At 36.3% G+C, this 27,419-nt stretch overlaps 2 protein-coding genes across 7 annotated transcripts in view; both read left to right on the forward strand.

The window, feature by feature from the left end:
* TDRD3 (tudor domain containing 3) overlaps positions 1 to 27,419 on the forward strand; it is a 160,403-nt gene that overhangs the window by 83,249 nt on the left and 49,735 nt on the right. For all 6 annotated transcript variants that reach the window (XM_047720096.1, XM_047720097.1, XM_047720099.1 and 3 more), the window contains 4 exons: positions 2,199 to 2,348; positions 8,314 to 8,454; positions 11,294 to 11,450; positions 12,350 to 12,475. In XM_047720096.1, the coding sequence (XP_047576052.1) occupies positions 2,199 to 2,348; positions 8,314 to 8,454; positions 11,294 to 11,450; positions 12,350 to 12,475 (574 nt within the window). The remainder of the gene's footprint in view (positions 1 to 2,198; positions 2,349 to 8,313; positions 8,455 to 11,293; positions 11,451 to 12,349; positions 12,476 to 27,419) is intronic.
* On the forward strand, positions 21,535 to 23,800 carry LOC125094678 (tubulin beta chain-like). Its single transcript, XM_047720104.1, has one exon. It carries the CDS (start codon positions 21,697 to 21,699, stop codon positions 23,029 to 23,031), a length of 1,335 nt encoding a protein of 444 aa, XP_047576060.1. The 5' UTR covers positions 21,535 to 21,696; the 3' UTR covers positions 23,032 to 23,800.

Raw genomic sequence — 27,419 nt, forward strand, 5'->3', positions numbered from 1 at the left:
ATGCTGAACTGTTCATTTAGAGGTCATGGGAATTATGTGGAAATATATTAAATACAGAAATTTAATAATTGTGGAGTTTCTTAATTAAATTGTTGGTGTAGATTCTTTTCCCAAGAGCTTGTTAACCCAAAGATTGAAACAATTAAGAGGCACACCTGAAGAGCAGCAACTTAGAACTAATTAAGATAGGATGGGGCGGCTTTTTTTTTTTTTTTTTTTTTTTTTTTTTGAGAGAGAGAGAGAGAGAGAAAAAAGAAATTCAAAATTAAGAGGACAAATGTATGCTGTAATTTCCCACTTTGTTATGGAAACACAAGAGAGAGAAAATGAAGGTGTCAACAGAAGGATGAAACATAAACGTGAGAATGCAGAGGCAGAGAAGGGCCTCATTGCACTTCAGTGGGGCCTGCTGTCCCAGCTGTCCTTCCCTGGATTCTGTTCTTCTGCCTTGACCCAAATACCCATCTCAGGCGAGAACTTAATATCATTTCTATTTGGTGCTTATTTTTTTAACCACAGCAGCCCTGATCCTTCTCTCATAAACACTTAAAGTGTGCAACTTCCTATTTTTCAACCCAGCTTCTGCAAAATGTTACACTGAAGTAACACCTTGGCTGGCAGGTATCTTGGGTCATCCTGTTTGTACTCAGTGTCAAATTGTATTCACAACAGTCTCCCGCAGCCTTTCCCTACTTTATCCCTGCTGAGTATGAGAATAATGCCTGTGACAGCTTTTTCTGTACTTCATGATGGCACCAGCATTTAACTGTTAGGAATCTGCCTTGCATTTGCTCTTTATTTTTCTTCGAGCGTGCTAGCTCAGGGTGAAGATGAGTTGGGGACACAACAGGTAGGAAATAGAGCTACATCATAACAGTTTTGTTTTGGTTTGGTTTGTTGTGAAAAAAAAACAAAAAAAAAACATCTGGCTGATCAGCAGATAAATGGGTAGAGTCAGTTGACTGGCATCCTTTTCCAAAAATATTTTTGTAGGGTCAACTCAAAATTAAAGTCATTCGTGCATCATGACTATTTTGAAAATACTTTTAAAATATGCCAATTTTACCATGCTTTGGAGCCAGGCATGGTCAAAATGAAAGGAAGCATGATGCCCTATAGTCTGACCCATGTTGATGCTGTTCTCTCTTCTACCAATATAGTATACCTTCAGAATGGAAACAGAGCATAAGCAGTCTAATAATTGGCATTTGAGTCTAATAAATACGTGTTTGCAAGAATTTGCTTTCCTCTTAAACATTTTGGTGATAATATTTCTTTCATGAATTGCTGAGAGAGACTTATAATCTATTTTCAAGATTATGAAGAGTGTTTTTTAGTTTTTTAAATTAGGAAATATAATAAAAGTTATGGTTTCGATCATATTATTTTTTATTAAGTCCATTCTGAAAAAATCTTATTCAGTTTATCTTAGCCTTGTACATGGGTTAAAGATAGATAATGCTGGATGTGTTCTGGTATCAACAGGATATATTTATATTGCTGAAAATCTGTATTTGTTTAACATATTTGTTTGAGAGCATGTTTTCCTTTTTATTATTAAATTGAGACAAGGTTCATTTTATAGGATTTTTACTGTGAGGATTAGAAGGGAGAGTAGAACTTGGTGCTTACTTTTAGGCAGTGATAGCTTTCTTAATTTATCTTATGAAACTAAGAATCAAAAACTTTGTAGCCTGATTGAGAGAACAGGTACATTTTTAGTTTTTGGTTTATAAGTTCAGAGACAGCTCTTTATATTTAAAATAACCATACTACTTAAAATAATCCTCAGATGCATATTGTGGCATAATACAGAAATCAAACTCTTAATAAAAAACTGACCTTATCTCTTCTTGTACAGTAGTACAGACTGTTTGAAATTTATAATTGTTTCAAGTTTCAGTTGTTTCAAATGCAACTTAAATCTCTTGGTTCAATGTGTATTTTAAATATGTGCCCTATTTTAGATAGCCACATTTTTATGTAGCTCTACATTTTATTTAACTGTTACATTTATTTAAAAGTCAATTTAATCACTTTTCTACCTTTTTTTTTTAATCTGTGAGAAAGAATTACAGTTTTATGAGCTCTCAGTTGTCAGTGACACAAACAGTTCTTTTAAGGTATTACTTTCTTATGAAAAACTTGAATCTCTTTTGGAAATACTGAAGTGTTTTGTTTTTATTTATTATTACCAGAAGTGCATATCTCATGTCCAAGTGGATAGTAGAGAACTTGACCGAAGAAAGACATTGCAAGTTACAATGCCTGTCAAACCTACAAATGATAATGATGAATTTGAAAAGCAGAGGACTGCTGCTATTGCGGAAGTTGCAAAGAGCAAAGAAGTAAGAAACTAAATCATTATAAATTTCTCTTATTTCTTAATTCTAAATATTCTATTTAGGTTACTCAGAATCATTATTGTCTTTTCATGTAAGGTAACTAATTCAACAAACTTTTGACATTCTTCTTGAATATTTTATCAATAGAAATGCCACAGTAACTAATGGAGTCTTAAGCTTACACATTTTGCTCCTATGTTCTTTTTCTTAATCTCCTTGACAATTCTTTTTTTTTTTCTGTGACAGGGAGAGTGAGTTAGAGAGGGAGCATGAGTCATGGGGTGGGATGGGGGGAGGAGCTGACAAGGGAGAGGGAGAAGCAGACTCTCTGCTGAGCAGAGAGCCTGATTCAGGATGCAGGACTGGATCCCAGGACTCCAGGACTCCAGGATCACGACCTGAGCTGAAGGCAGACACTTAACCCACTGAGCTACCCAGGCACCCTCTCCTTGATAATTCTTGCTAACAGACTATACTTTTCTCTCCTGCAGTGTCTTTCCATCATATGTCACTTGTAGAGTCCAAGAGCACAAGCTCTGGAATCAGACAGTCCAGAAGCATATCCTGCTGTTAGATTACTTAGTTTTTTGTGCCTTATTTTCCTTCATCTATGAAAAGAGGATAATAATGGTGCCCACTTCATAAGGTTGCTGTGAGAATTAAATTGATGATCTTTAAAACATTTAGAATCCTGCATGGCACAGATCAAATTTTCCTTCACTAAAAGCACTCAATAGATGTGACTATTGCTATTCTTCAGTATTTCCTATGTGCTAAGGTACATTTTAAAAAAAATCACTTTTAATGATTCTGAAATTAATGCATTTTACATAGTTCATATAAAATAAATTTCTTCTTTCCCAAAAAGCTATTAAAATTATGGAGTTTAAAAAGAGTATATTGGGTATATATCAATTCCTTAATGATTATAGGAAAGTTGTTCTTTTGGTGCACATTTTTCTCACACAAACTTTCCTCCCAAAATTTTATTTGATATGGTTATAGCTATTTACTGGAATATAGTTGTACTGTAATATGCTTCATTTTTTTAAAGTCATAATTGATCACATTATACTTTCCATAATATTTGATAAGTAAAGAATTCTAGTTTTCTGAAAAAAACTTAAAACTTCTCAATTTGTATATGAGAGAGCTGCTGTTGGCTCAAAACTAATCAAACTTGCTTAGTAATACTGGCAAATCTAGGACTAACCCTATGTGCATTATAGTAGATTACCCCTATATCTATATATCCTTCTATATAGGTAAGTATGCTTGCATGCACACACGTGCGCACGCACACACACACACACACACACACACACACAAGATTTATATTTAAATGTCTGAACAGCAAAATCGTATAACGCTGTAATTGTTCTGAAAAGATGTTTTGTGATATCTGTTTAAACACATGGATTTGGTGGAGTCTACTGCACATGATCAAGTCATGATTTTCATTTATTTTTTCCTTTATTCCTTAATCAGCAAATATCTTTTGAAAATCTATATGCTAGGAAGTGTTTTATATTTTATTGTGTATTTTTGAGAGAGAGAGAAAGAGAACGAGCACGGAGGGGTAAGGAGGGGCAGAGGGAGGGAGAGAGAGAGAATCTTAAGCAGACTCCATGCCCAGCCTGACACAGGGGCTCAATCTCATGACCCTGAGATCATGCATGACCTGAGCTGAAATCAAGAGTTGGACACTTAACCAACTGAGCCACCCAGGTGCCCCCTAGGGAGTGTTTTAAATGCTTAGGTTAAATCAATGAACAAAATAGACAAAAGATCCCCACCCATATTAAGCTTATATATTTAGTAAAGGAGACAGACTATTAACACACTGATAAGTAAGTTAAGTGGTAGGTTAGATGTTGGTTAAGTGCTATAGGAGGAAAAAAGATAGAGTAGATTGGGAAGTTGGGAGTGCCAGTTGAAGGTAGGGTGCACTTTAAAATACAGTGGTCAGGAGCACCTGGTCTGGGTGGCTCAGTTGGTTTAGTGGCTACCTTCGGCTCAGATCATGATCCCACAGTTATGGGATTGAGCCTGCATCAGGTTTCTTGCTCAGCCAGGAGCCTGCTTCTCCTTCTCTCTCTGTCTGTGCGCCACTACGCCTGCTTGTGCTCCTTCGCTCACTATCTTTCTCGCTGTGTCAAATAAATAATAAAATCTTTTTAAAAAAATAAGTAAAATAGGATGGTCAGAAATTGAAAATTCTTTTAAAATTTTTTATAGTTTACATTCTAGTAAGGACACTAATATAAACATGCTAAATAAGTAAGTTGTAGATTTCAGTTTTAAATAGAGTAATTTGATTAGGTCTCAGGATGATGAGAATTGAGCCAAGACTTAAAGGAGGTAAGATAATTAGCTATATGGTAACATGAGAAGAAAAAGCCTTTGCAAACGTTCTAAAGCAAGAGTATATGTTCATGGAATAGAAAGGTAGCCAGTGGAAGCAGAGAGAACAAAGGGACCAGAGGTAGAATATAAAGTCAAGGGTGATAATGGAGGTCAGCTTATGTAGGTCTCTGTAAGTCATGTTAAAAACACTGACCTTTATGCAGAGAGAAATGAGAGCCTTTAGAGGGTTTTTAGTACAGTAGTAACATCAACTTTAAAAAGCTAATTCTGGCTGCTAGGTTCAGAGTGGATTTTAGAGAAAATTGAATCAGATGAGTAGGAAATTATTAAAGTAATCCAGGGAGGAAAAAATAATGGTAGCCAGAATGATGATGGCAGCTGTATAGATGGTGCCAAGTGGTCAGATCCTGGAATTTTAAAAGTAGAGCCGTCATGATTTCTGAGATATTGAATGTGGTACATGAGAAGAGGTGTCATGAATAATTCCAAGTGTTTTGCCCTAAGAAGTTGGCAGGTTAGAGTTGCTTACTTTGAATTGGAGAAGACTATAGAGGAATGGGTTTGAGGATAAAGATTTGGTATTCTGTTTTGAACATACTAATGTTGAAGTGCGCCTGTGAGACATCCATGTGGCTTCATAGGCAGTGAGACAGGAGAGTATAATTGAAAAAGTAAGCTTTAGAAGAGATACACATTTGGCAGTTGTAGACATATATGGATGCCTTTTGAAAATCATGAGGCCAAATGAGATCACCAAATGAGTGCTGAATGGAAGATAAAAGGGGTAACCAATGAACCCTTATGGCACTAGAGGTTGTGTGAAAAAGATTGAACCAGCCAAGGTGCAACCAGGAAGATAGGATCAAAACAAAAGAATTCAGAAATTGCATCATGGAGAAAGGGGTATTGAACGCGTCAAAAGCTTTTGAAAGATCATGTAAGATGGTCTAAGAAATAATGTAGAGTTGGTGGATTCATTTCCTCTAGATTCCTCTAGACATTCATGTGGATGGTAGTAAGATAAAATATACAGTGCTAAGAGAAAGTGAGTATACAGATATTGGTGGGTGAGTTGATGTGGTGAAAATCTATGCAAGTTCTGTAATGATTATTTCATTTTTTTCAGTGAGGTAGTAAGCAAGGTCAATAGTAACAATGGAGGAGAAGATGTTGGAGGTTTGAGGAGTAAGAGTAATATGTAAATTAGCAGTCTAGTAGATGGGGAAGATAGTTGGGCTAGGGAAATATAGTAAGATTGCTAGGGAGCATTAAGGGCCCACATGAGTGTCATGGTCATGGTGATTTCACGGATCCCTAAATTGTACAGTATGGACAAGATGGTGTCACTCATAAAGGACAACACCATTTACCTTATGGATAATGTTTAAGTTGTGTTGTTTCTAGGTATTTATATGTTTAGTGAGTGGCAACTGTTATAAAACAGTGAAAAGCAATTCTGAAAATTTATCCTATCGTTTAATCCATAAAAATGGGAAGAAAATAATAAAGAAAAGCATCCAGAAGATGGGACTGCTTCACTAGTACCCAAAGAAAAAATACTTTTGGAGTTATGGAATTTAAATTCCAGAAGTATATTTAATTTGGAATACATCAGTGTCCAGAGTTCCCAGGTAACTATGTTTTAATATATTAAGCAAAACAGTTAATGTTGCCATGGATTGTGAGTGTTTACCATGTGCCAGTTACTAAATTGGTCACTTTATGCTTTTGGTGTCATTTAATTCTTACAATGTCCCAATTAGGTAGGTTTTCTCATCTCTGTTTTAAGAATGAGAAACCTGGGGCGCCTGGGTGGCTCAGTGGGTTAAGCCGCTGCCTTCGGCTCAGGTCATGATCTCGGAGTCCTGGGATCGAGCCCCGCATCGGGCTCTCTGCTCAGCAGGGAGCCTGCTTCCTCCTCTCTCTCTGCCTGCCTCTCTGCCTGCTTGTGATCTCTGTCAAATAAATAAATAAAATCTTTAAAAAAAAAAAAAAAAAAAAAGAATGAGAAACCTGTCTTGTGGAAGGTGGAAGTAACTTGCCTGAAGGCAGGAGATAGGAAGTGCTTGAGTTAAGATTTAGTCCCAGTCTTGTGAAGTTCCAAAGCCTGTGTTAACTATACTATACCATCTCCCAGTCCAATTAACTTTAGATCACAATTATATAAACTCACATTTTTTCGTTACGGTTTTATAAGTGATGACCCTCAAGACATTGCAAATCTATTGCATAAAACAAAGAATTAATTGTCTTTGAAGATGTGGTTTTAGTTTTGGTTTAAATAAAATTTAAATATTGTGGTGTATCAACTCCTAATCAGTTATGTCGGTTATTAATATGTTGTCTAGTTAATGCTTATCCCATACTATTTTTTTATTTCTCAGGTTTTGTTTCTTTATATTTTCATCTGATTCAAAACAATTTCTCAGTGTTATGTAAATGTATATCTAGGATATTTTCTTACTGTCATAATTTTAAAACATGTGTAAAACTATTATTATCACTAATAAAAAGCAACTGTTCACTTCTTCCTCTTTTATTAGATTTCTTAGAACTATAAAGATACTGTATAACCAGATGTTTAATTTGATATTATACAAGTAACAGCTTATGGGTTGCTTTTCAGTCATGATTTTGTATCTTTCCAAACTCATGTTCTTTACATTCTAGTCTTTTCACTATAGTTTTAATAAAAATGAGATCAAATCTGATTTTCAGAGGTGATTAAACATAATTATTCAAGCAAATCAGACAAAATAAGAAATAATGGACTTTAAAGTTTTTATACATAGTTGGTAAGATGGCATATAATTAATGTAAGTAATAAATCAGTAATGAGAGTTTTAATCTAGTATTAAAATTCATATTATTTGTTTACTTTTTAAGATCATACAGTCAGGGTCACCTGGGTTAAGCAGTCCGTGGATTAAGCATCTGACTCCAGCTGAGGTCATGATCTCAGGATCCTAGGATTGAGCGCCACTATGAGCTCCCCACTCAGTGGGGAGTCTGCTTGTCCCTCTGCTCCTCCCCCACTCATGCACACGCGCTTTCTCTGTCTCAAATAAATAAAATCTTTTAAAAAAATTATATAACTATATTACTGGATTACAGACATAATGTAGCTGATTCCTAGACATGTTTAGTGCCTTGCTAAAGATAGACTTGCTATACAACCCAGGTCTCCTGATATCAGTAAAGTATTATACCCAGAATTATTTTAATACCTTATCTCCATTATGCTGGTACTATTTTATTTTCTTCTATATTGTTGTCTACTTAAGTTTATTCTGATGACTTGCCTAAAAGACTTAAAGATTTCAATTAATGTAATTTTTTTATTGCTTCATCTGGACTTGTAGAAAGAAGAGATTATGGCTAGTAGGTATTTGTTTAAAAAGAATTAGTTAACATTTTTTTTCATTATAAATAGTTATAAATATATATAAATATAAATAGTTAATTATTTTTTTCATGTAAAACATAATCAAGAAGCTTTTAGGTGCTTCAGTTTTACTAGGTGTTTTTTGTTGTAGATTAGTCTTTAGAGCTATTTTTAAATGTTATTTACTTACATCTCTTGTTTTTCTCTTATCACAAGACCAAGACATTTGGAGGAGGTGGTGGTAGTGCTCGAAGTAATCTCAACATGAGTGCTGCTGGTAACCGAAATAGGGAAATTTTACAAAAAGAAAAGTCAACCAAATCTGAGGGGAAACATGAAGGTGTTTATAGAGAACTGGTAAGCTAAAGAATCAACCACAAAATTAATGTGTTCTTCCTTCCCTTGATGGTTTTTCTGTTCTCTCTCATAACTACCACTGGCTTTGTTCAGTGTATTGTGAATAGATTTCACAATTCTAAGAAGGTTTTCATTAAGGATTATAGTTAATCTATAGAAAATTTGGATTAATTGAAAGATGATTTACTTAAAACCTCCATTTTACTTAAATTTCTAATGTCCAAATAACACCTTTTGGAATGGATTGATAAAAAGCCATCAAATTAAATAGAGGACATTTAATAGAGATTATAGTCTCTAAGATGATGCACTGGGTTCATTCCTTCCCTTCCCCACATCTTTCTCACATTTTGTCTGAAGTAATTTTGTTTTGCTTTGCTTCACTCTGTGGGAAAAATGTATTAGAACAAGTTCATGTATATTATGGTCTCATTTGCAAAATATACCTGGATTTTTAAGATAAATGATAAACATCAACGTTACTTCTGGTATGCTGCAGTGTCCTCAGATATAAGGGAACTGACAAGAATTCATTTTGCTCTGCCTTTAGAAGTTAAATGACTTTAGGTGATTTTATCTGTAGGGCACAGAATACTAAGACTGGCTTAAATAATAGGGATTTATTATTTCATATAACTAGAAATTTCATTTAACTAGAAATATAACTAGTTATAAAGTTTGATAAATTCAGCAGTATAACAATGTTGATGCTCTGGTGGGCATCTCTGTGATTTTTTTGGCTTCTCAGAGTTACAGGATTCTCTGTGTGTTAAAACTTCACACAAAAAGTTTATGGAAGGAAGGAAAGTGTATGGGTCTATTTTATCAGATAAGAAAATATTTTCTGAAATCTCCAGAAAATTCCATTTATGTCTTTTTGACTAGAGCTAGGTCACATGTCTGCTTCTAAATCAGTCATTGGCCAAGGAGAATGGGTTTATAAATGTGGGCCAAGCTGTCTCTCCCTTGAACATATTCAGGTTAGAGTAGATATACTGAGCTGAAAAAATATGGTTCCTGACTAAAGAGGCCTTCAAACTTCAGTAAATTGAGAATACTTCTTTAGGGAATGTCTTGCCATACAGAGAACATCAGAGACCAGCAGTTTGGGGTTGTGGTAAGGATTAAACACATAAAGAGAGTGACATCACAAAGATGGTAGAGTAGAGAGCTCCAGGAATTGGCCCCACCACCCAAACAACTGTTGAGCTGACAAGTACTCTTTGAAACAACTATTTTAAAACTCTGGAGCCTGGTAGTCAGACCCTTGAGCATCCAGAATAATGAGTGATGAAGAAATAGGCTGGTTACTGGCTGACCATGGCGATAATGGAACAGAGACTTCAAGGAATGTAATCCTTGCAAAGAAAGTCTGGAAAAGTCACCAAACAAACTCACAATGGCAGCTTTCATCTATTAGCAATAGCAGTCCCTGAAGAGGAGGGAGAATCCAATTTCCCAAATTATTGCCATTACACAGTATTCAAAATGTCCAATTCTCAACAACAGCAAAAAATTACAAAGCATATAAAAAATGAGCAAACTATGACCTATTCATAGAAAAAAAAGAAATGAGAGAAATCATTCTAGATGAAGCCGAGACATTGGACCTACTAAACAAAGGCTTTAAACTATCTTAAGTATGCTCAAAGGTCTGAAGGGAACCATTGACAAAGAACTAAAAGAAATCAAGAAAATAATATATGAACAAGTAGGGAACCTGAGCACTTGTTGTTATATGCAACTAATGAACCATTGAACACTACACCAAAAACTAATCCTGTACTATATGTTGGCTAACTGAATATAATAAGAAAAAAAAGAGAAATTTTAGAAAAGAGAATTTTAGAAAATTAAGAAAAGAGAATTATAAAAGGAAACCAAATAGGATTACTGAAGCAGAAAAATATAGTAGCTGAAATAAAAAATCTAATTAGCAGATTCAACATCAGATTGGAACAGATAGGGGAAAGAATCGGTGAACTTTAATAAAGGGTATTGAAATTATTAGGCCTAAGATGCAGAAAAAGAGAAGAGTGGAAAAAAATAGAGGCTAAGGGACTTACAGGGTATCATCAAATGTACCAACATATACATTATGTATGGGAATCCCAATAGGAGAAGAGACAGAGGAACAGAAAGACTATCTGAAGAAATAATGGCCCCCAATTTCCCAATTCAATGAAATTATGAATCTACAAATCCAAGAAGTTCAGTGAACTCCAATAGGATAAACTTAGGGAGAGAGATACACCAAGACACATTATAATCAAGTTGCTGTAAGTTAAAGACAGAGAAATCCTGAAAGCTGTGAGAGAGGAGCAATTCATCAAATTCAATGGATCCTGAATAAGATATATGACCAATATCTGATCAGAAACTATGAAGCAAGAACTCAGTGGGGTGATACCTTGAAAGTTCTGAAAGGGGAAAAAAAAAACCTGTTAACCAAGAACTATTATCCAACAAAGCTATTATTCAAAACTGAAGGAGACCATCAAAAGGACAATTTGAAATGCCAGTGTAAATTTGAATGTACATAAATTATTCTAATGACTAAGTACCAAATTCTTTTGCATGTATATGTTCTTCCATTCCTTCTTTCTTGCATTTGTTATGGTAGTTGTGAAGTCAAAGAGTACTAGAGGCACAACTCCACATATCATATAGATTTTTTCTTAACTGTTGATATGAAAAAGCAGCAAGTGAGTGATGTATTAGTATGACATTTTTCCATAAGCAGGAGATGTATTTTTAGTTTAAAAACAGTGTATGGTTAAAAACTTATACCTTGTTTATTTATGGCCATCAGCACAGCTTTGCTCTTAATTTCTTATAGGTTGATGAGAAGGCTCTGAAACACATAACAGAAATGGGCTTCAGTAAAGAAGCATCGAGGCAAGCTCTTATGGATAATGACAACAACTTAGAAGCAGCACTGAATGTACTTCTTAACAGCAATAAACACAAACCTGTTTCAGGGCCACCTCTGAGAGGTAGAATTCATTAAGCAATGTGCCAGATAATACTGGTTGCTTTTTTGGCTGGGGTTTGTTATGGGGGAGTGGGAGTTATAAATTCATTTCTATTTGTGGTAAGTGGAAGGAGCACCAATTTTGGAACCACAGAGACTTGTTTAATTTACTCTAAATCTGTTTATCTTCATCTTTGTGTTAGTAGGTCTGATAATATTTAACAGGGTTGTGATAAGCAGTAGAGAAAATAGGATATGAAGTGAGTAGATCTATTCATAATTTCTAGAACTATGCCCCTTACATAAATGACTAGTCTGTAAACTTTTTAAAATTAACAAGTGCATAACTTTTACTTAGTGTTATTCTTTAGTCATTCAAGCCTTAATCCTATATTCTTTTAAAGGATAAGCATTTAAAGAAAAATTTTATAAAAATGATTTTTTTCTCTTAGAAGATAAGAGAACATGAACAAATTCAAATTTCCAAATAGATCATTTAGAGGACTAAAGGTGTTAGTTAATATAATCATTTAAAGGAATGCCTGGGTGGCTCAGTCGTTTGAGCATCTGCCTTTGGCTCGGGTCATGATCCCAGCGTCCTAGGATCAAGTCCCACACTGGGCTCCTAGCTCAGCATGGAGCCTGCTTCTTCCTCTGCCTGCCTCCTTTTTGTCCTCCCTCTCTCTCTTTCTGATAAATAAATAAATAAATAAATAAATAAATAAATAAATAAATAAATAAAATCTTTAAAATACGTATATTATTGTTTAAAAACTTTTTTATTTAAAAGATATAGAATATACAGAAAAATATGAAAAGAAATACAAAATCAAACTTAAGGTGACTGATGATTATATTTTAGTGTGTTTTCTCCTTTTGTTTTTGAATGCACAATAAATATATCTTGCTTTACTTCTTAAGGCAAAGGAAAAGGAAGGGGGAGAATAAGATCTGAAGAAGAAGAGGAACTGGGAAATGCAAGGCCATCAGCACCAAGCACATTATTTGATTTCCTGGAGTCTAAAATGGGGACATTGAGTGTGGAAGGTAGGCTAACTTAAAGTTCTTTTTAAAAGACCAAACTTTATTTGGAATTCTACAAAAAAAAAAAAGGGTTAATAAAGCAATTAACAATACAAACCTCTGTTGTGGGTGTTAAAAATTTTAGTTACAAATTTCCTGTTTGACAGAAGCACAGAATAAAATTTGAATTGTTAAATTCTGAAAATACTAAAAGGTAGCTTATTTTCCCCTCTAATTGTATGATGGGTGATATCACCAAACTCTTTCCCCCACCTTTACTAGATGACAGATTTAGCTATGAAAACAGTTATGTTGGAGAATTTATATTATATAATCTTATATGAGGTTTTGACTGTGAATCGTCTATCTCTTCTTTCTCCATATATTATATATCAAATGAAAATGTTCACACAATGAGTCATTATTCTCTCACAATATGATGTGTTCCTTAATATGATATATTTTAGTGATTATCATAAATACTGAAAAGATAAATAAGTACATTAAATGTATATCTAGTTTTCTAAGCATAGGATATAATAAATGTTTTCTAAAATAATATGTTTTTGAAATAGGACTCCAGAGGCACCTTGGTGGCTCAGTCATTTAACCATCCAACTCTTGGTTTTGGCTCAGGTTGTGAGATTCATCCATATGTTGGGCTCTGCGCTGGGCATGGAGCCTGCTTAAGATCCTCTCTCTCCCTCTGCCCCTTCCTCCAGCACCCCCTGCCCCCGCAAAATAAAATATGTTTCCAAAAAGCTAGGGAAATACACTTTCAAATTCAGTTTTCTCTTTTAGATATATTTTTAATTAAATGAAAGCCTGGAGATAAAATGTTTTGATAACAAATTCAGTGTCCAGATTTCATGAAAATGGAAGCCTATTGCTAGATTATAAAGAAAAGGCAGTGTATTTTGAAAAAAAATTTTTTTTCGATGTAGATGTGATTTGTAAGCAGACACATGTAACAGTAATATTTTCTTGGTTATAAAGCATAATGTAGTGGTTTTTCACTGCTGTTTAATAAATTGCCATGAAACCAGTAACTTAAAACAATGCAAATTATTTCATAGTTTCTATGGGCCAGGAGTCTAAGCAAACTTATTTGAGGCCTTTGCTTAAGATTTCAGTTGGGGCTGTGACATTCGCAGAGGCTTAAGGTCCTCTTACACACTCACTGGTTGTTAGCAAAATTTAGTTCCTTATAGATTAAGATCGCAGTTACCGTTTTCTTGCTTGATGTTGCGTGGGGAGGCTTTCAGCTCCGGGAAGTTGTCGGGTTCTTGCCACCTGACCCCCTCCACAAGCAGTTCACAACAGGTTTCTTTGCTTCTATAAAGCCAGCAAGAGACTCTGTACTACTTCTTCAAATCTCTGACTTCCTGATATTTTTATCACAACTTCCTTTATACTCTCCCAATCAGAACTTAATGTGATTTTCGCTTATCCTTCTGTTTCTGTACATTTGCTTTTGATTCCTGAGTGTCTCCAAAATTATAATGAGGTTGAGACCGAAAATGGTAATTTTATGGTGACCTGTGTATCTATAAGACTTCAGTTCTCACGGAACATATTTTATACCAACAAAATGAAATAATATTAGCATTCCATTTGCAAAAAGGTATCAAAGTTAAGATACATGACATAAGTACTACACTAAAAAACAAACATCAGTGTTAGATTTGCTTCTAAGGAGACAGAAATTTATGAATGCATATGGTAATACAGGCGAGTGTTTTAATAGATGTGTTTTCTTTATGTCATTCTTATTAATATGACAGAATCTGCTAGCGTGTGAGAAAAATATAGACATTATAAAATATATATAACATTCCAGATCCTTGGTTTTTACAGAGAGTATAATCTGTGACCTTCATAAATTCCTAAATTCAAGAAATTATATATTTTAATATTTGTACAGTACAGCCTCTAAATTTGATCCCAGATCACATGTTCTGCAGTCATCCTAACACCAGAAATTACCCCCTCCAACTTATATTAGTTTTTGTTTTGGTTTTGGTTTTGGTTTTGGTTTTGGTTTTGGTTTTGGTTTTGGTTTTGAAGAGAGAGAGAACACAAGCATGGGAGAGGGGCAAAGGAAGAGGGAGAATCTCAGGCAGGCTTTACACCCAGTGCAGAGCCCAATGCGAGGATTGATCTCACAACCCTGAGATCATGACTTGAGCCAAAATCAAGGGTCAGATGCTTAACTGACTAGGCCACCCAGGTGCCCCTTCGTTTTCTGTCGTATTTGGTGACCACTATTCTCAGAGAAGCAAAATTTTCATTCTTTCCTAGAAGCACTGTGAGGGCAAGCCAGCTAAAAAAGATGGGAGATAGGCAGAATGCTTCTTGGAGGAGGTGGCATCTTAGACAAATCCACAGAGCAATGCTGGATCAAGGACAGTCCAAGTAGAGGGAGCTCTGGGTGTCCAGGTTTGGAGACAGCAGTACAGCAATTTCCTGTCTTGGGACGGTGTGGGGGAGATGAGGATAGAGAGCCAGAGATAGAAGTGGTAAGCTGGGGACAGATACAGAGGATTTTGCCCTAAAGAGTTTTTATTTTATCTAGATGGCAGTGCAAAACTCTGAAAGGGTTTTTGGCATGAGAGCAATGAAGTTTGTTTGGTGTCTTCATGAAAACAATTTTTTTTTCTCTGTCTGCAAGGCGGAAAACGGGATTGAGACTGAAGCAAGACTGCATTCTATGTGTTAGGAGGAATTCTTCATTCTATAAATGTAATTTATGTAGTATTTATTTATACCAGGTCTATGGTTAGTGGTAGGGATACAGGACATAATAGAACAGCTTTTTATAAACATTCAGGGAAATAGAGGGATCTTGTAGCGCTTGCCCCAAAGAAGCTTATTGTCTAGTTTGTGAGACAGAAAAAAACACAAATTAAAAGGGCATAGAAATACTAATTTTAAAGGATTTATCATTTACTTAGTGTAAACAGCACTGAACAAAATGTAAAGGCTTAGTAGAAGCAGTTATGAATACAACAATCAGACAATATATATATTTCTCCAGGCTTACCTTGGAGATATTGCAGGTTCAGTTCCAGACCACCACACTAAAACTTTTAGTGCAGTAAAGTAAATATCACAAAAAAGTGGGTCAAATAAGTTTTTTGGTTTTTCAATGCATACAAAAGTTATGTTTATACTATACTGTAGACTATTAAATGTGCAATTGCCTTATGTCTAAAAAACAATAACATACTTTGATTAAAAATACTTTATTGCTAAAAAATGCTGTTATCTGAGCTTTCAGAAGGTCATAATCACTGATCACAGATCACCATAACAAATATAATAATAATGAGTAAGTTTAAAATATTGTGAGAATTACCAAAATGAGAGACAGAGACATGAAGTGAGCAAATGCTGTTGGAGAAATGGTGCTAGTAGACTATCTGGACGGAGGGTTGCCACACACCTTCAATTTGTTTTAAAAAAAAAAAAAAGTAGTATCTGTGAAGTGCAATAAAATGAGGTATTCCTGTAATCTTTAATAATATTTAATCTTTTACTTCAAAGTTTTTTTGCCAAAATAAGACCAATCAGTTATTTTGAATGGCTGGGTAATACTTTAATCAGACAGACTTGAAAATACTTTTTGGTTTAATATTTCATTGTTTTAAATGTTTGACCAAAAGCTGATTCTGTCAGTAGCGGCTCTTCCTACCTAAAACTTTTTCTTTGATGATGTTGACTCATAAGAGATTGATTATAACACACATGACCATAAACAGCTGGACGATAAATTGGTATGTATCACATATACACTAAAGGTTATTGTGCTCATAGATGTTTCTTACATTGTCATGGCTCTGCCTTCATGTAATCAGTCCTGTTACAGTGAAGGTGACTGGAGAGATGTGAATGCTCGCTTGTGGTTGCCCACCTCAGTGTTACTCTTTCTCTTGTTAACCCACTCAATGCTACTGCAGTTATCTTAGGGAAACTGGGGTTCATAGTAAGTAAATGGATTGAATTGTTGAAACGCACTGAATTGTTTTTCTGCTCATTTTATGATTTTATGTGTTTTCTAAATTAGAAACAAAGCCTAAAATAACTTTTTACTTTCATAAAATTGAATCTCCACTTTGGTGTTCTCTCAGAATTCGGTCATTGTTCTATAAATCTTGAGTTCTAAAATTGACTCTTTGTTGATGGGAGAAAATGTTGGCCATTTTTCTAAGGAAAATTTAGGAGGCTTTTCAGGATAAAGTCTGCTCTGTGCTGAAAATAAGAGTTGAATGCTTCATGAACAACTAAGGAAAGAAGTTGAGGATATTATAATTTTAATGTTCATAATGTTGGTGTCATTATGTGGGTCTGTTACCGTCCCAGATTGGTTATAAATAATCATGACTGAGTGATACATGTATTTGGGGTTTTTACATTTTTGTTTCTAATTTAGTTGAATTATCAAACCTCTCTTGCTACTTTTTTTTTAAGATTTTATTTATTTATTTGAGAGAGAGAGAGAGAGGTCACAGGTAGGCAGAGAGGCAGGCAGAGAGAGAGGGGGAAGCAGACTCCCTGCTGAGCAGAGAGGCCAATATGGGGCTCCATCCCAGGACCCTGAGATCATGACCTGAGCTGAAGGCAGAGGCTCAACCCACTGAGCTACCCAGGCACCCAAATCTTTCTTGCTTCTATGTTTTGTATAATATGAACTGTGTCAGGATTTTGTTTAATTTTAATACCCTAAAAATAATCTTTTAGCTGAGTAAATGTAGGCCTGGATGGTCTTGTTATTATCATAGCAGATTCTGTGTAATGTGTCAGGCTTCTTGGGGGAAAAAAATGCATCCTTTAAGAATATACTTCTGACAAATTTAAGGCAGGTTAGTAACACATTTACCTTCATATTATATCATATAATCCTCTCTAAAAGGGTGCCATCATTTCTTTATTCTAATTTTTTAAAAGTTCTGTCAGAGGTCATTGATCATCACATGTACTTAGACATTTTCTTATAACATTTAAATTGGAATCAAACATAATTCTAGTTGACATTTTTATCAGTATTCTGAAAAAAAATGAGGTTGGATTACATTATTCTCTGAGAGTGATCACTAATTAAAGTGTTTCTATGTGATATGTAATGACTTGATGTCAACTTGGGAAGATTTAATTGATCAGCTTGTGATAGGCTTGTGTTCCAGAAGGCTCTTGTATATAGATTTTTCTTTTTGGATTTGGTTTTACAAACTAGATATTATAATTGGTGGCTAGATAATGAAGCCAACTTTCAAAAATCAATTTTTGTTCCATATATAACTACCACTTAAAACGATGTCCACTGAGAATATGTATTTTAAATTTCAACTTGAGACAGAAAGAGTAGGTTTGATTCTTTCTATTATTATGGAAGATAGTTAGGTTGGCCAGAGATGGGGGTAGGAATGCCTTGAGATAGTGACTTTACTTTTTAAACTTTCTACATCTAACTAAGAACAGGATAACCTTAATTTGTTCTGAATGGGGAACAAGAGGCATTGTGAGAATAGTGGACATAGTAACTCTCTCACATCTGTATTTATCTACCATTCCCTTTTTTGTGTAATTTATTCCTAAATTTTATGTTGTCAGTTTTATATATGTTTCTTCATATTTTGCATCAAAATTTTAGAAAGCAGAATAAAGAGTATAACCTAGTTATATGCAGAGTAAACACTTAAAAATATGAAGAGAATTCAAATAGAGACATTTTTATGAGACAGATAAAATTTAAATTAAATAAATATAGGAACTAAGAACTCAACCGACATTTATTAATGTTAGACATAGTCATAGTTGATCAAGCTTCCTCTTTCCAGGATCCAGTCTTATCTCCTGCTTTCCCTCTTTTCTCTCCTGGTTCATAGAGTTCTGTAATTCCTCAAGAAGTACCATTATCTGATTCTGCCTTTTTGGCTTATTGGTGGTAATTGAGATGAGCACCTCCTACCTAGTTGTATCTGTGTCCTTTGTACTTCCAAAGTTGGTGACTTGTGTCTTTCTTGTAGTGTATGAAGGCAGTAAGAAATAACCAGCACCTTCTTTTCATATCACATTCTTTTAAAGCATCAGTGTCCTTAGTTAGGCAGTCTCAGTTTCAAGACATTAGGCTACAGTTTAAATGCATAGTAAAGAATTCCAATTTCCTGTTAGGGGATGAGGAGATTTTCACTATCCTGCACTCTTTTTTGCTAAAACGTTTTACATTTGAGATTCTGTCACTTATACCATCCTATTTCCTGGCACCAACTTCTAAATTAGTTTGCTTTAAGATATAAGCCACAGAAATGCAAGTAAGCAAAAAAAGAATTTTTTTGCTCGATAACTGGGAAATCTTTCTATTTCTGTATTCTGCTATTTTGTTGTTGTTGCTGTTGACAGAGTGTCTCCACATGGTAGCAACGATTGACTCAGGTAGCTCCAGGTGTAGCATAAGGCCAATATATAATGGCATATATGGAGGTAAAAAGACTCAACTTTGCAAATAAATTTGGGGAGGGGCAAAGATAAATACCTTTAATCATATAATTATTGGTTACCCAAGCTCAACTGAGCCCTACTAGGGATTTTGGCATTCATGTATATGGAGTGGCTAGGATAGAAGCCCAAAGAGACTTGGAGAATGAGCACACTAGGGTATTGGTATGTCAAATCTCCATTTATAGTATGAGATAAAAGGTAATTAAAAAATACATATGGGGGCGCCTGGGTGGCTCAGTGGGTTAAGCCCCTGCCTTCGGCTCAGGTCATGATCCCAGGTCCTGGGTTCAGGCCCCACATTGGGCTTTCTGCTCAGCGGGGAGCCTGCTTCCTCCTCTCTCTCTGCCTGCCTCTCTGCCTACTTGTGATTTATCTCTGTCAAATAAATAAATAAAATTAAAAAAAAATACATATGTCAGAAACAAGGAAATGGTCCTCATACCTGGGAAGTCAGACAGGAAAAGGCCTTCTTAGTCAGGAAAGTTCTGTTGGTCAGGAAAGCACAGGACATCTTAATTGATTAATTGATTTAAATGATTGCATCAGTATTATGTGTAAAGAGGAAGGAGTAGTTCCCACAGCTACCTTCCCATTCAAAGCACAATTCTGTTATCAAAAGAAGGAGAGACTTGGACAGGATTCTGGTGCAGATAAATACGACTGATTCTTTTACTAACTTCACTCCCGAATCTTTTTTTTTAAGATTTAAGACTGAACTACCCAGGCACCCCGACTCACAACTTCTGTATTTACCAGTTGTATGTCTTTGGGCAAGTTACATAACCTCTTAAACCTTAATATCTTTATTGCAAAATGGGGAAATAGTAGCAGCACCTAAGTTGTAAGGTTGTTGAAAAGATCGATTAGTTAATGCACATAAAGTGCTAAGCATAGTGCTTGGCACATAAGGCTCCATATAAAGGCGGTTCTACCATGACCACCACATTCATCATCATCGTCATGATTAGCAGTAGCAGCAACAGCCTCCTCCACTCATCATCCCCTCATCTCCACCGCTACTGTCCTACTCCAGGCCTTCATCAGTGCTCCACTGAATCTTTGCAGATCTTTATCATCCTATTCTCCATATCGTGGTCAGTCATCTTTTAAAAATTTGAGGGCACCTGGTTGGCTTGGTTGGTTAAGCATCTAACCTCAGCTCAGGTCATGATTCCTGAGTCCTGGGATCAAGTCCTACATTGGGCTACCTGCTTAGCGGGGAGTCTGCTTCTCCCTCTACCCATCCCCCCTGTTCGTGATCTCACTCTCTCTCAAATAAATAAATAAAATCTTTAAAAAACAAAACAAAAACATGAATTTGATCCTACTACTCCCTTGCCTAAAATGCTCCATTATCTCTTTCCAGTGGCAGAAAAATATTCAGATTCCACTATATACACTGTTTTTGTGGTGTTCCATCACTCTATTTCCTGTGAATTTTGTGAGAAGTAGCATTTACTTAATTAACATTACTGCATAATTTCAAATTCTGCATAATATTGAGATATAAATAATATATTTAGATGTTAGCAGATATAATATTGGTGGTTTGATGGGTAACTGACATAACATTGTAGGCTTTTGATAGTAGTTAGGTATCTTTTTTGTTTTTGTTTTATTTTAATCATTTCAAATCAGCTTAAAAGATTTATAGCTCAAATTTTGAAAACTGAAGAAGAGGGGGCTGTAGGAGGGAAATGTGATATAGTGGTAATGGCTTAATTGGAAAGGTGGGAAACTAAGTCAAAGAGAATATGTATGTTTTAGACCAGATGTTCTTGTGAAGGGTTTCCTCAAGAAAAGATCACCCAAATACAGATCTTCCTTGACTTAAGATAGGGTTACAACCTAATAAACCCGTTGTAAGTTGAAAATACCATAAGTCAAAATACATTTAATACACCTTAGCCTAGCTTAACTTAAATGTCCTCAGAACACTTATATTAGCTTAGAGTTGAGCAAAATTATCTAATACAAAGCTTTTTCTTTAACAGAGTGTTGAATATCTCACATAATCTATGGAATACTGAAATAAAAAATATGCTACAGTGCACCACATGTAATGTCCCAACTATAAATGTAAATTTGGTAGTGATTTGAATTTAATAATTATATATAAGATACTATATATGAATTTAGGGATAACGTTAGTGAAAAATTTTAAAGGAAATACATAGAAAAATTGGTTTAAATCAGCTTACCACAAATTTGAAATGCACTTTTTAAAAGCATATCTTAGAAGGGTATTTTAAGAATAGAAAACCAAAAATTGAGGTTAATAAATGTCTTGATCAGGTACTGCAGAAGTGTGTTGTTTCCTGTTGTATAGATGTTAATTGATAAATTTAGGAAAAAAATAAATTAAAAATATAGTAACAAAAGAAAAGGAAAATGGCCCATGATCTCATCACCATATTCTGTTTTTGTTTCTGTTTGAGATCATTCTTACATACAGATGCTTTTTGTCCTAACAAAGAAATATAACCATATTTCTATGTAATTATATATTCCTGCCAGCATAATTTTTAATGGCTCCATAGTAATCGATTATTATTCCATTGATGTTAATAATTTAAAAGTTCCTAGAGAACCTTCCTGCGGCTGCGTTCGGACCTCGCTGCTCCAGCCTCCAGGACACGTCCCATCCTTCCAGCCTGAGACTAGCAGTATAGAAAAAAAAATTCCATATCATTTCTTGCCCCGTACACACCTTGAGGCGAGCAAAAAAATTAAAATAAATTTTAAGAATGAGGGAAATCGTGCACATCCAGGCCAGTCAGTGTGGCAACCAGATCGGTGCCAAGTTCTGGGAGGTAATCAGTGATGAACATGGCATCGACCCCACTGGAACCTACCATGGTGATAGCGACCTGCAGCTGGATCGCATCTGCGTGTACTACAATGAAGCTACAGGTGGCAAATATGTTCCTCGTGCTATCTTGGTGGATCTAGAACCCGTGACCATGGACTCTGTTCGCTCAGGTCCTTTTGGGCAGATATTCAGACCAGACAACTTTGTTTTTGGTCAGTCTGGGGCAGGCAACAACTGGGCCAAAGGCCACTACACAGAGGGGGCTGAGCTGGTTGACTCAGTCCTGGATGTGGTGAGGAAGGAGGCAGAGAGCTGTGACTGCCTACAGGGCTTCCAGCTGACCCGCTCACTGGGTGGGGGCACAGGCTCTGGAATGGGCACCTTGCTCATCAGCAAGATCCGAGAAGAGTATCCTGACCGCATCATGAACACCTTCAGTGTGGTACCCTCACCCAAAGTGTCTGACACTGTGGTCGAGCCCTACAATGCCACCCTCTCCGTCCATCAGTTGGTAGAGAACACAGATGAGACCTACTGCATTGACAACGAGGCTCTTTATGACATCTGCTTCCGCACTCTCAAGCTGACCACACCAACCTACGGAGACCTGAACCACCTCGTCTCAGCCACCATGAGTGGTGTCACCACCTGCCTCCGCTTCCCTGGTCAGCTCAATGCTGACCTCCGGAAGCTAGCCATCAACATGGTGCCCTTCCCACGGCTCCACTTCTTCATGCCTGGCTTTGCACCTCTGACCAGCCGTGGAAGCCAGCAGTATCGGGCCCTCACTGTGCCTGAACTCACCCAGCAGGTCTTTGATGCCAAGAACATGATGGCTGCCTGTGACCCCCGCCATGGCCGTTACCTCACTGTGGCTGCTGTCTTCCGTGGGCGTATGTCCATGAAGGAGGTAGATGAGCAGATGCTCAACGTGCAGAACAAGAATAGCAGCTACTTCGTGGAGTGGATCCCCAACAATGTCAAGACAGCAGTCTGCGATATCCCACCTCGTGGCCTCAAGATGGCAGTCACCTTCATTGGAAATAGTACAGCCATCCAGGAGCTCTTCAAGCGCATCTCAGAGCAGTTCACGGCCATGTTCCGGCGCAAGGCCTTCCTCCACTGGTACACAGGTGAGGGCATGGACGAGATGGAATTCACTGAAGCTGAGAGCAACATGAATGACCTTGTCTCCGAGTATCAGCAGTACCAGGATGCCACCGTAGAAGAAGAGGAGGATTTCGGTGAGGAGGCTGAAGAGGAGGCCTAAGACAGAGCACCATCACCTCAGGCTTCTCCATTCCCTCAGCCTTCTTCCTCAGCTGCCCCTGTCCTCTCCCTCAGAATTACATTTTCTGCCTCTGTCTCTTTTTTTTTTCTTTTTTGGAGGGGGATGGTCCTAGAACACAGTGCCTGGCACATAATAGGCGCTCAATAAATACTTGTTGTTTGTTGAATGTCTCCTCTCTTCCACTCTGGGAAACCTAGATTTCTGCCATTCTCAGTAACCCTGTATTTCCTTTCGGTGTCCCCTTCTCCCATCTGTCCAGTTGGTATTTCCCTTTGTTTTATAAGATAATTCTCCAAGAAGCTGGGTCTCATCAGATCCCATCTAAAACCAAGTGCTTAAAATCCAGTAGATGGCCACCATCCTAAGCCCATGTGGTAGCCCCGGGGAAAGGAAACAAAGCTACCTCATAGCAGTAGAGGTACCTATAAGGAAGGGGTAGGGTTTTCGATTCTAGAGCAGTTTTGGAGAGGGATATCCAGGCTCTTGAGTCCTAATTTCCAGGAATTTCCCTGCTCCTCTCAGCTTCAGGAGAGGTGTTGACAGTATTATCTCTTTTTCCGTCTTCCAAGCTGTGTCCTGAGCTGTTTCTTTTGCAGGGGTCTGCCCTACCCTGTTAAAGCAGGATCCTTCCCTTTTCCTACATAACCACCTTCATATGTTGGATTCCTTCCTTTTCCCCTGGTTGGAGAAGGGGGCCAAGAAGGGGAAGAGGGACTAGCCTCCAGAAAGACCCTCCCCATCCCCACCCTTTCTTAGCAAACACCCAGCTCTGCTGTATATATACAGAAAGGTTTGTACTGCCACCTAAATCTTTTGAATCATTCTTCCAGAGAGGGGACAAGGAGACCCTCCCATCTTTGGCAACATCTCATTTTTTCCTTTTGCTATTCCCTCCCCTGCCCTTGGCTTCATCCTGTCCTACACTTCAAATTTCTATTTTGTGTTGAACTTGCTTTTTTTCATATTGAAAAGATAACATTGCCACAAGAGCCAAAAATAAATGACAACTGGAAAAAAAAAAAAAGTTTCTAAACTCTGGGGGCACCTGGGTGGCTCAGTGGTTAAAGCCTCTGCCTTCGGCTCAGGTCATGACCTCGGGGTCCTGGGATCAAGTCCCGCATCGGGCTCTCTGCTCAGCAGGGAGCCTGCCTCCTCCTCCTGTCTCTCTCTGCCTGCCTCTCTGCCTACTTGTGATCTGTCTGTCAAATTAAAAAAAAAAAAAAGTTTCTAAACTCTGCTATAATAATAACCTTCCAAAATAATACTTTAGTTAAATTATTTACATAGTGATAGTTGTTTTTTCAGGCAAATGTATAGAAATCAAATTATTTGGCATACATAGTTTTAAGATTTGTTAACCATGCTATCTTTTGTGATATATAAATGATTTTCTTTGGTACTTAGATCTATAGAAGATAGATACAGGTTTTGTCAGGATGCTGGGACACACTAGCCTCTTTTTCATTTTTCCCATTCTTCTGTTTTCCTCCTCCTCCTCCTCAATTAATGGTCCATTCATTTAAGCATTTATTGACCATGAAAATAGAATAAGTAGCCATTACTGAGCATCTTCTATATGCTAGGAACTGTTCTAGGTGCTTTGCATACTGTTAATTCATTTAATCATCTGCAAATGCAAAATGTATGTTGTTATTTCCGTTTGACATATAAGTAATAGGCTTGAGGGGATAAAACATATTACCCATAAGAATTCAAGAAGTGGAACGTGGCCCCTTGTCTGTCTAATTCCTAACTCAAAACTCTTTCTGTGGTGCTCTGTTTCGAAGCAGCTATTGGTTTTAGGGGGGAAAGAGCAATCAAGAGTTTAATTTTAAGATACATTAATTATTAAAAATCAAGGAGAGACATCAAGCATGCAGTTGAATTTAGAGATCAAGTAGGGGTAGAGGAGCCAGTAAAGGAAGCTGAGAAGCCAGTTGCCAAAGAATTAGGAGTATGGGAGAAAGTGAGAGAGAAGGATGGAAAGTGTCCATTGAGTTTACTGAACATCAGCAGTGTACAGGTAAATGTTTAACAGCAGGCTCTGGGAGAAGAGGTGGGGGCAGGGGAATGCCCTTGTTTTTTCACTTTTCCTGATTTCTGTGGTGTAAATATTTTCACTGCTGCCAGTTTCAGACTATCAGCAGTTTAACAACTGGCTTCCAGATTTTTCTGAAAATTTAATGTCAGTTGTAGTACAATGTTTAACTTGGTTCTAGCATACTACTGATTGAAGATCTTGACAAAAATACTGCCAGTGAAGTGGTGGAGTTAGAAGACAAGCTGAAGGATATCTAGTAGATAAATGTTATAGGGACAATAAAATGATTATTTTGAAGAGACTGGTTAGGAAATATTTAAGTTATATGTTAAGCTATATGCTTGGGATGATGGGTGATTTTTCTTGCTGCCTATTACAGTATATTTTTAAATGGGAGTGTTTTATTTTTATGATATATGGAAAACATAATCATTTAATAACTACTTCTGTTTATATGTACCTGTAAGGCATGAGACATAATCCTTGGTCTTATATTTTATAATCTAAGTCAGAATTCATACAGAATAAATTTGTAGAGGAAGTCATTTTTTATTGAGGAAACAAGTATATAAATTTTGAGCTGAAAGACAAATTTTTAGAGCTGAAGAGTTTTATGATCATTACAGAATATACACAACATCTAAAGATATTTTATATAAAAAGTCCTGATTTGTATTGTTGAAAATTTTGAGGTAAAAAAAATTTATATATAAAGTGGCTGAAATATAGACGTAGAAATAGTAGAAAGTGTTATGCTTCGTTTATAATGTGAATTCACATACCAGTTAGTTGAGACCAGCTTTTTGTAACAAATACCTTTAATGATTTATTTCTGTTTTGTTTTGCTTCTTGGAGGATTACTCTGCAGTAGTTTCAGCTATTCAACTTGAATCATTTTAGACATCAGTAGGTAACCTGTTGTACCATGGTACTGTGGCTTTTTAAAAACAGTATTGTAGCCAAAAGTGGACATTCCTTTGCTTTTTCTTTATAAAAATCCTCTTTACTTTCTTTTTTTTTGGTCCCTGAAAATAAAGTAACTTTAAATTTCACTAGCATATTTTGACTTCAAGTTGTAAGAGTTCTTATTTTTGTTTTGCTATAGTTTTCTGTAAAATTTGCAAGAAATGTGTTACAAAGATAATGTGGCATCTAAAATTATCATACTCATGATCCTGGGAAATTTTAATCAGCTTGGAAGAAAAGATCACACAAGTTAAGTTTAGTTTCTTAGGTTTGACTGATGCTTCCTATATGAGAGCTTTAGTTGTTTTGACGCATTATCCTTTTGGTTTTTGCAAGTTTGATAATACGTGACATTTTAGTTGGTGTTTCCAGTGTATTTTCTGCAGTAAACATTGATATTTAATTTAAAGCAAAAATAATATAAATTGTTATTTCTAAATGGTTTCTGACTTACAAGTTTAGCATCTCTTGTATAAATGCCCTGTTTATCAGGAAGGGAATGTTACCTGACTTACACAAGTCCACTAGTGCACACTTGAACTAAAGGCATTAATGGCAGTGAGTAGTATAGGATGAGAGTAAGAATGCAGTGTTACATTTGATTAAAAATTCTTGTGTTTATGGCGCACCTGGGAGGCTCAGTGGGTTAAGCCTCTGCCTTCAGCTCAGGTCATGATCTCAGGGTCCTGGGATCGAGCCCCACATTAGGCTCTCTGCTCGACAGGGATCCTCCTTCCCTCCCTCTCTCTGCTTGCCTCTCCTCCTACTTGTGATCTCTCTGTCAAATAAATAAAATCTTAAAAAAAATTCTTGTTTTATTATATGTCCAGGATATGCTAGGAAGATGAAATAATCCAGTTTCTGAGGAGTTTTATAAGAAACACAGAAATGTGACTGACAACTTATTTAGCTATCAGAGTTGGTTGAAAGGAAAGGAATAAGGAACGGTCCTTTATAGTTTAGGGTTTAATGCATTAGGATTAAGAGCTCTGATGACTCAGGTAAAATGGCACAGCTACAGGGAACATGTTAGGCTCCACAAAGCAGTGTCACCATACCCCATTACCTCATCTTCTCTAATGCTCCTTCATTAGAAGAAACAAGCATTATACCCATAGAGGAGTGACCCAGAAAATGTTTTTTCTTCTTGAAATTGTTAGAAAATACAGATTACAAGAAATTATGCTACCATGGTGATATGAACATACAGTAGTAATTACCAAAAACAGCCCTTTATTTTTTAAAATGATTTCTCTTTATAAGAGCTGTGTATATTCAGTCTGGGAAAGAGTGAATAATCATTTATTCATTCCACAATATTAACTTGAGGCTTACCATGTGGCAGATACTATGTTAGAAG

Source organism: Lutra lutra, chromosome 3 (assembly GCF_902655055.1).
Source record: "Lutra lutra chromosome 3, mLutLut1.2, whole genome shotgun sequence".
Taxonomy (NCBI): domain Eukaryota; kingdom Metazoa; phylum Chordata; class Mammalia; order Carnivora; family Mustelidae; genus Lutra; species Lutra lutra.

What these genes read in the sequence shown, in the direction of transcription:
- LOC125094678 (XM_047720104.1), top strand. Translation starts at nt 21,697, where the DNA reads ATGAGGGAAATCGTGCACATCCAGGCCAGTCAGTGTGGCAACCAGATC.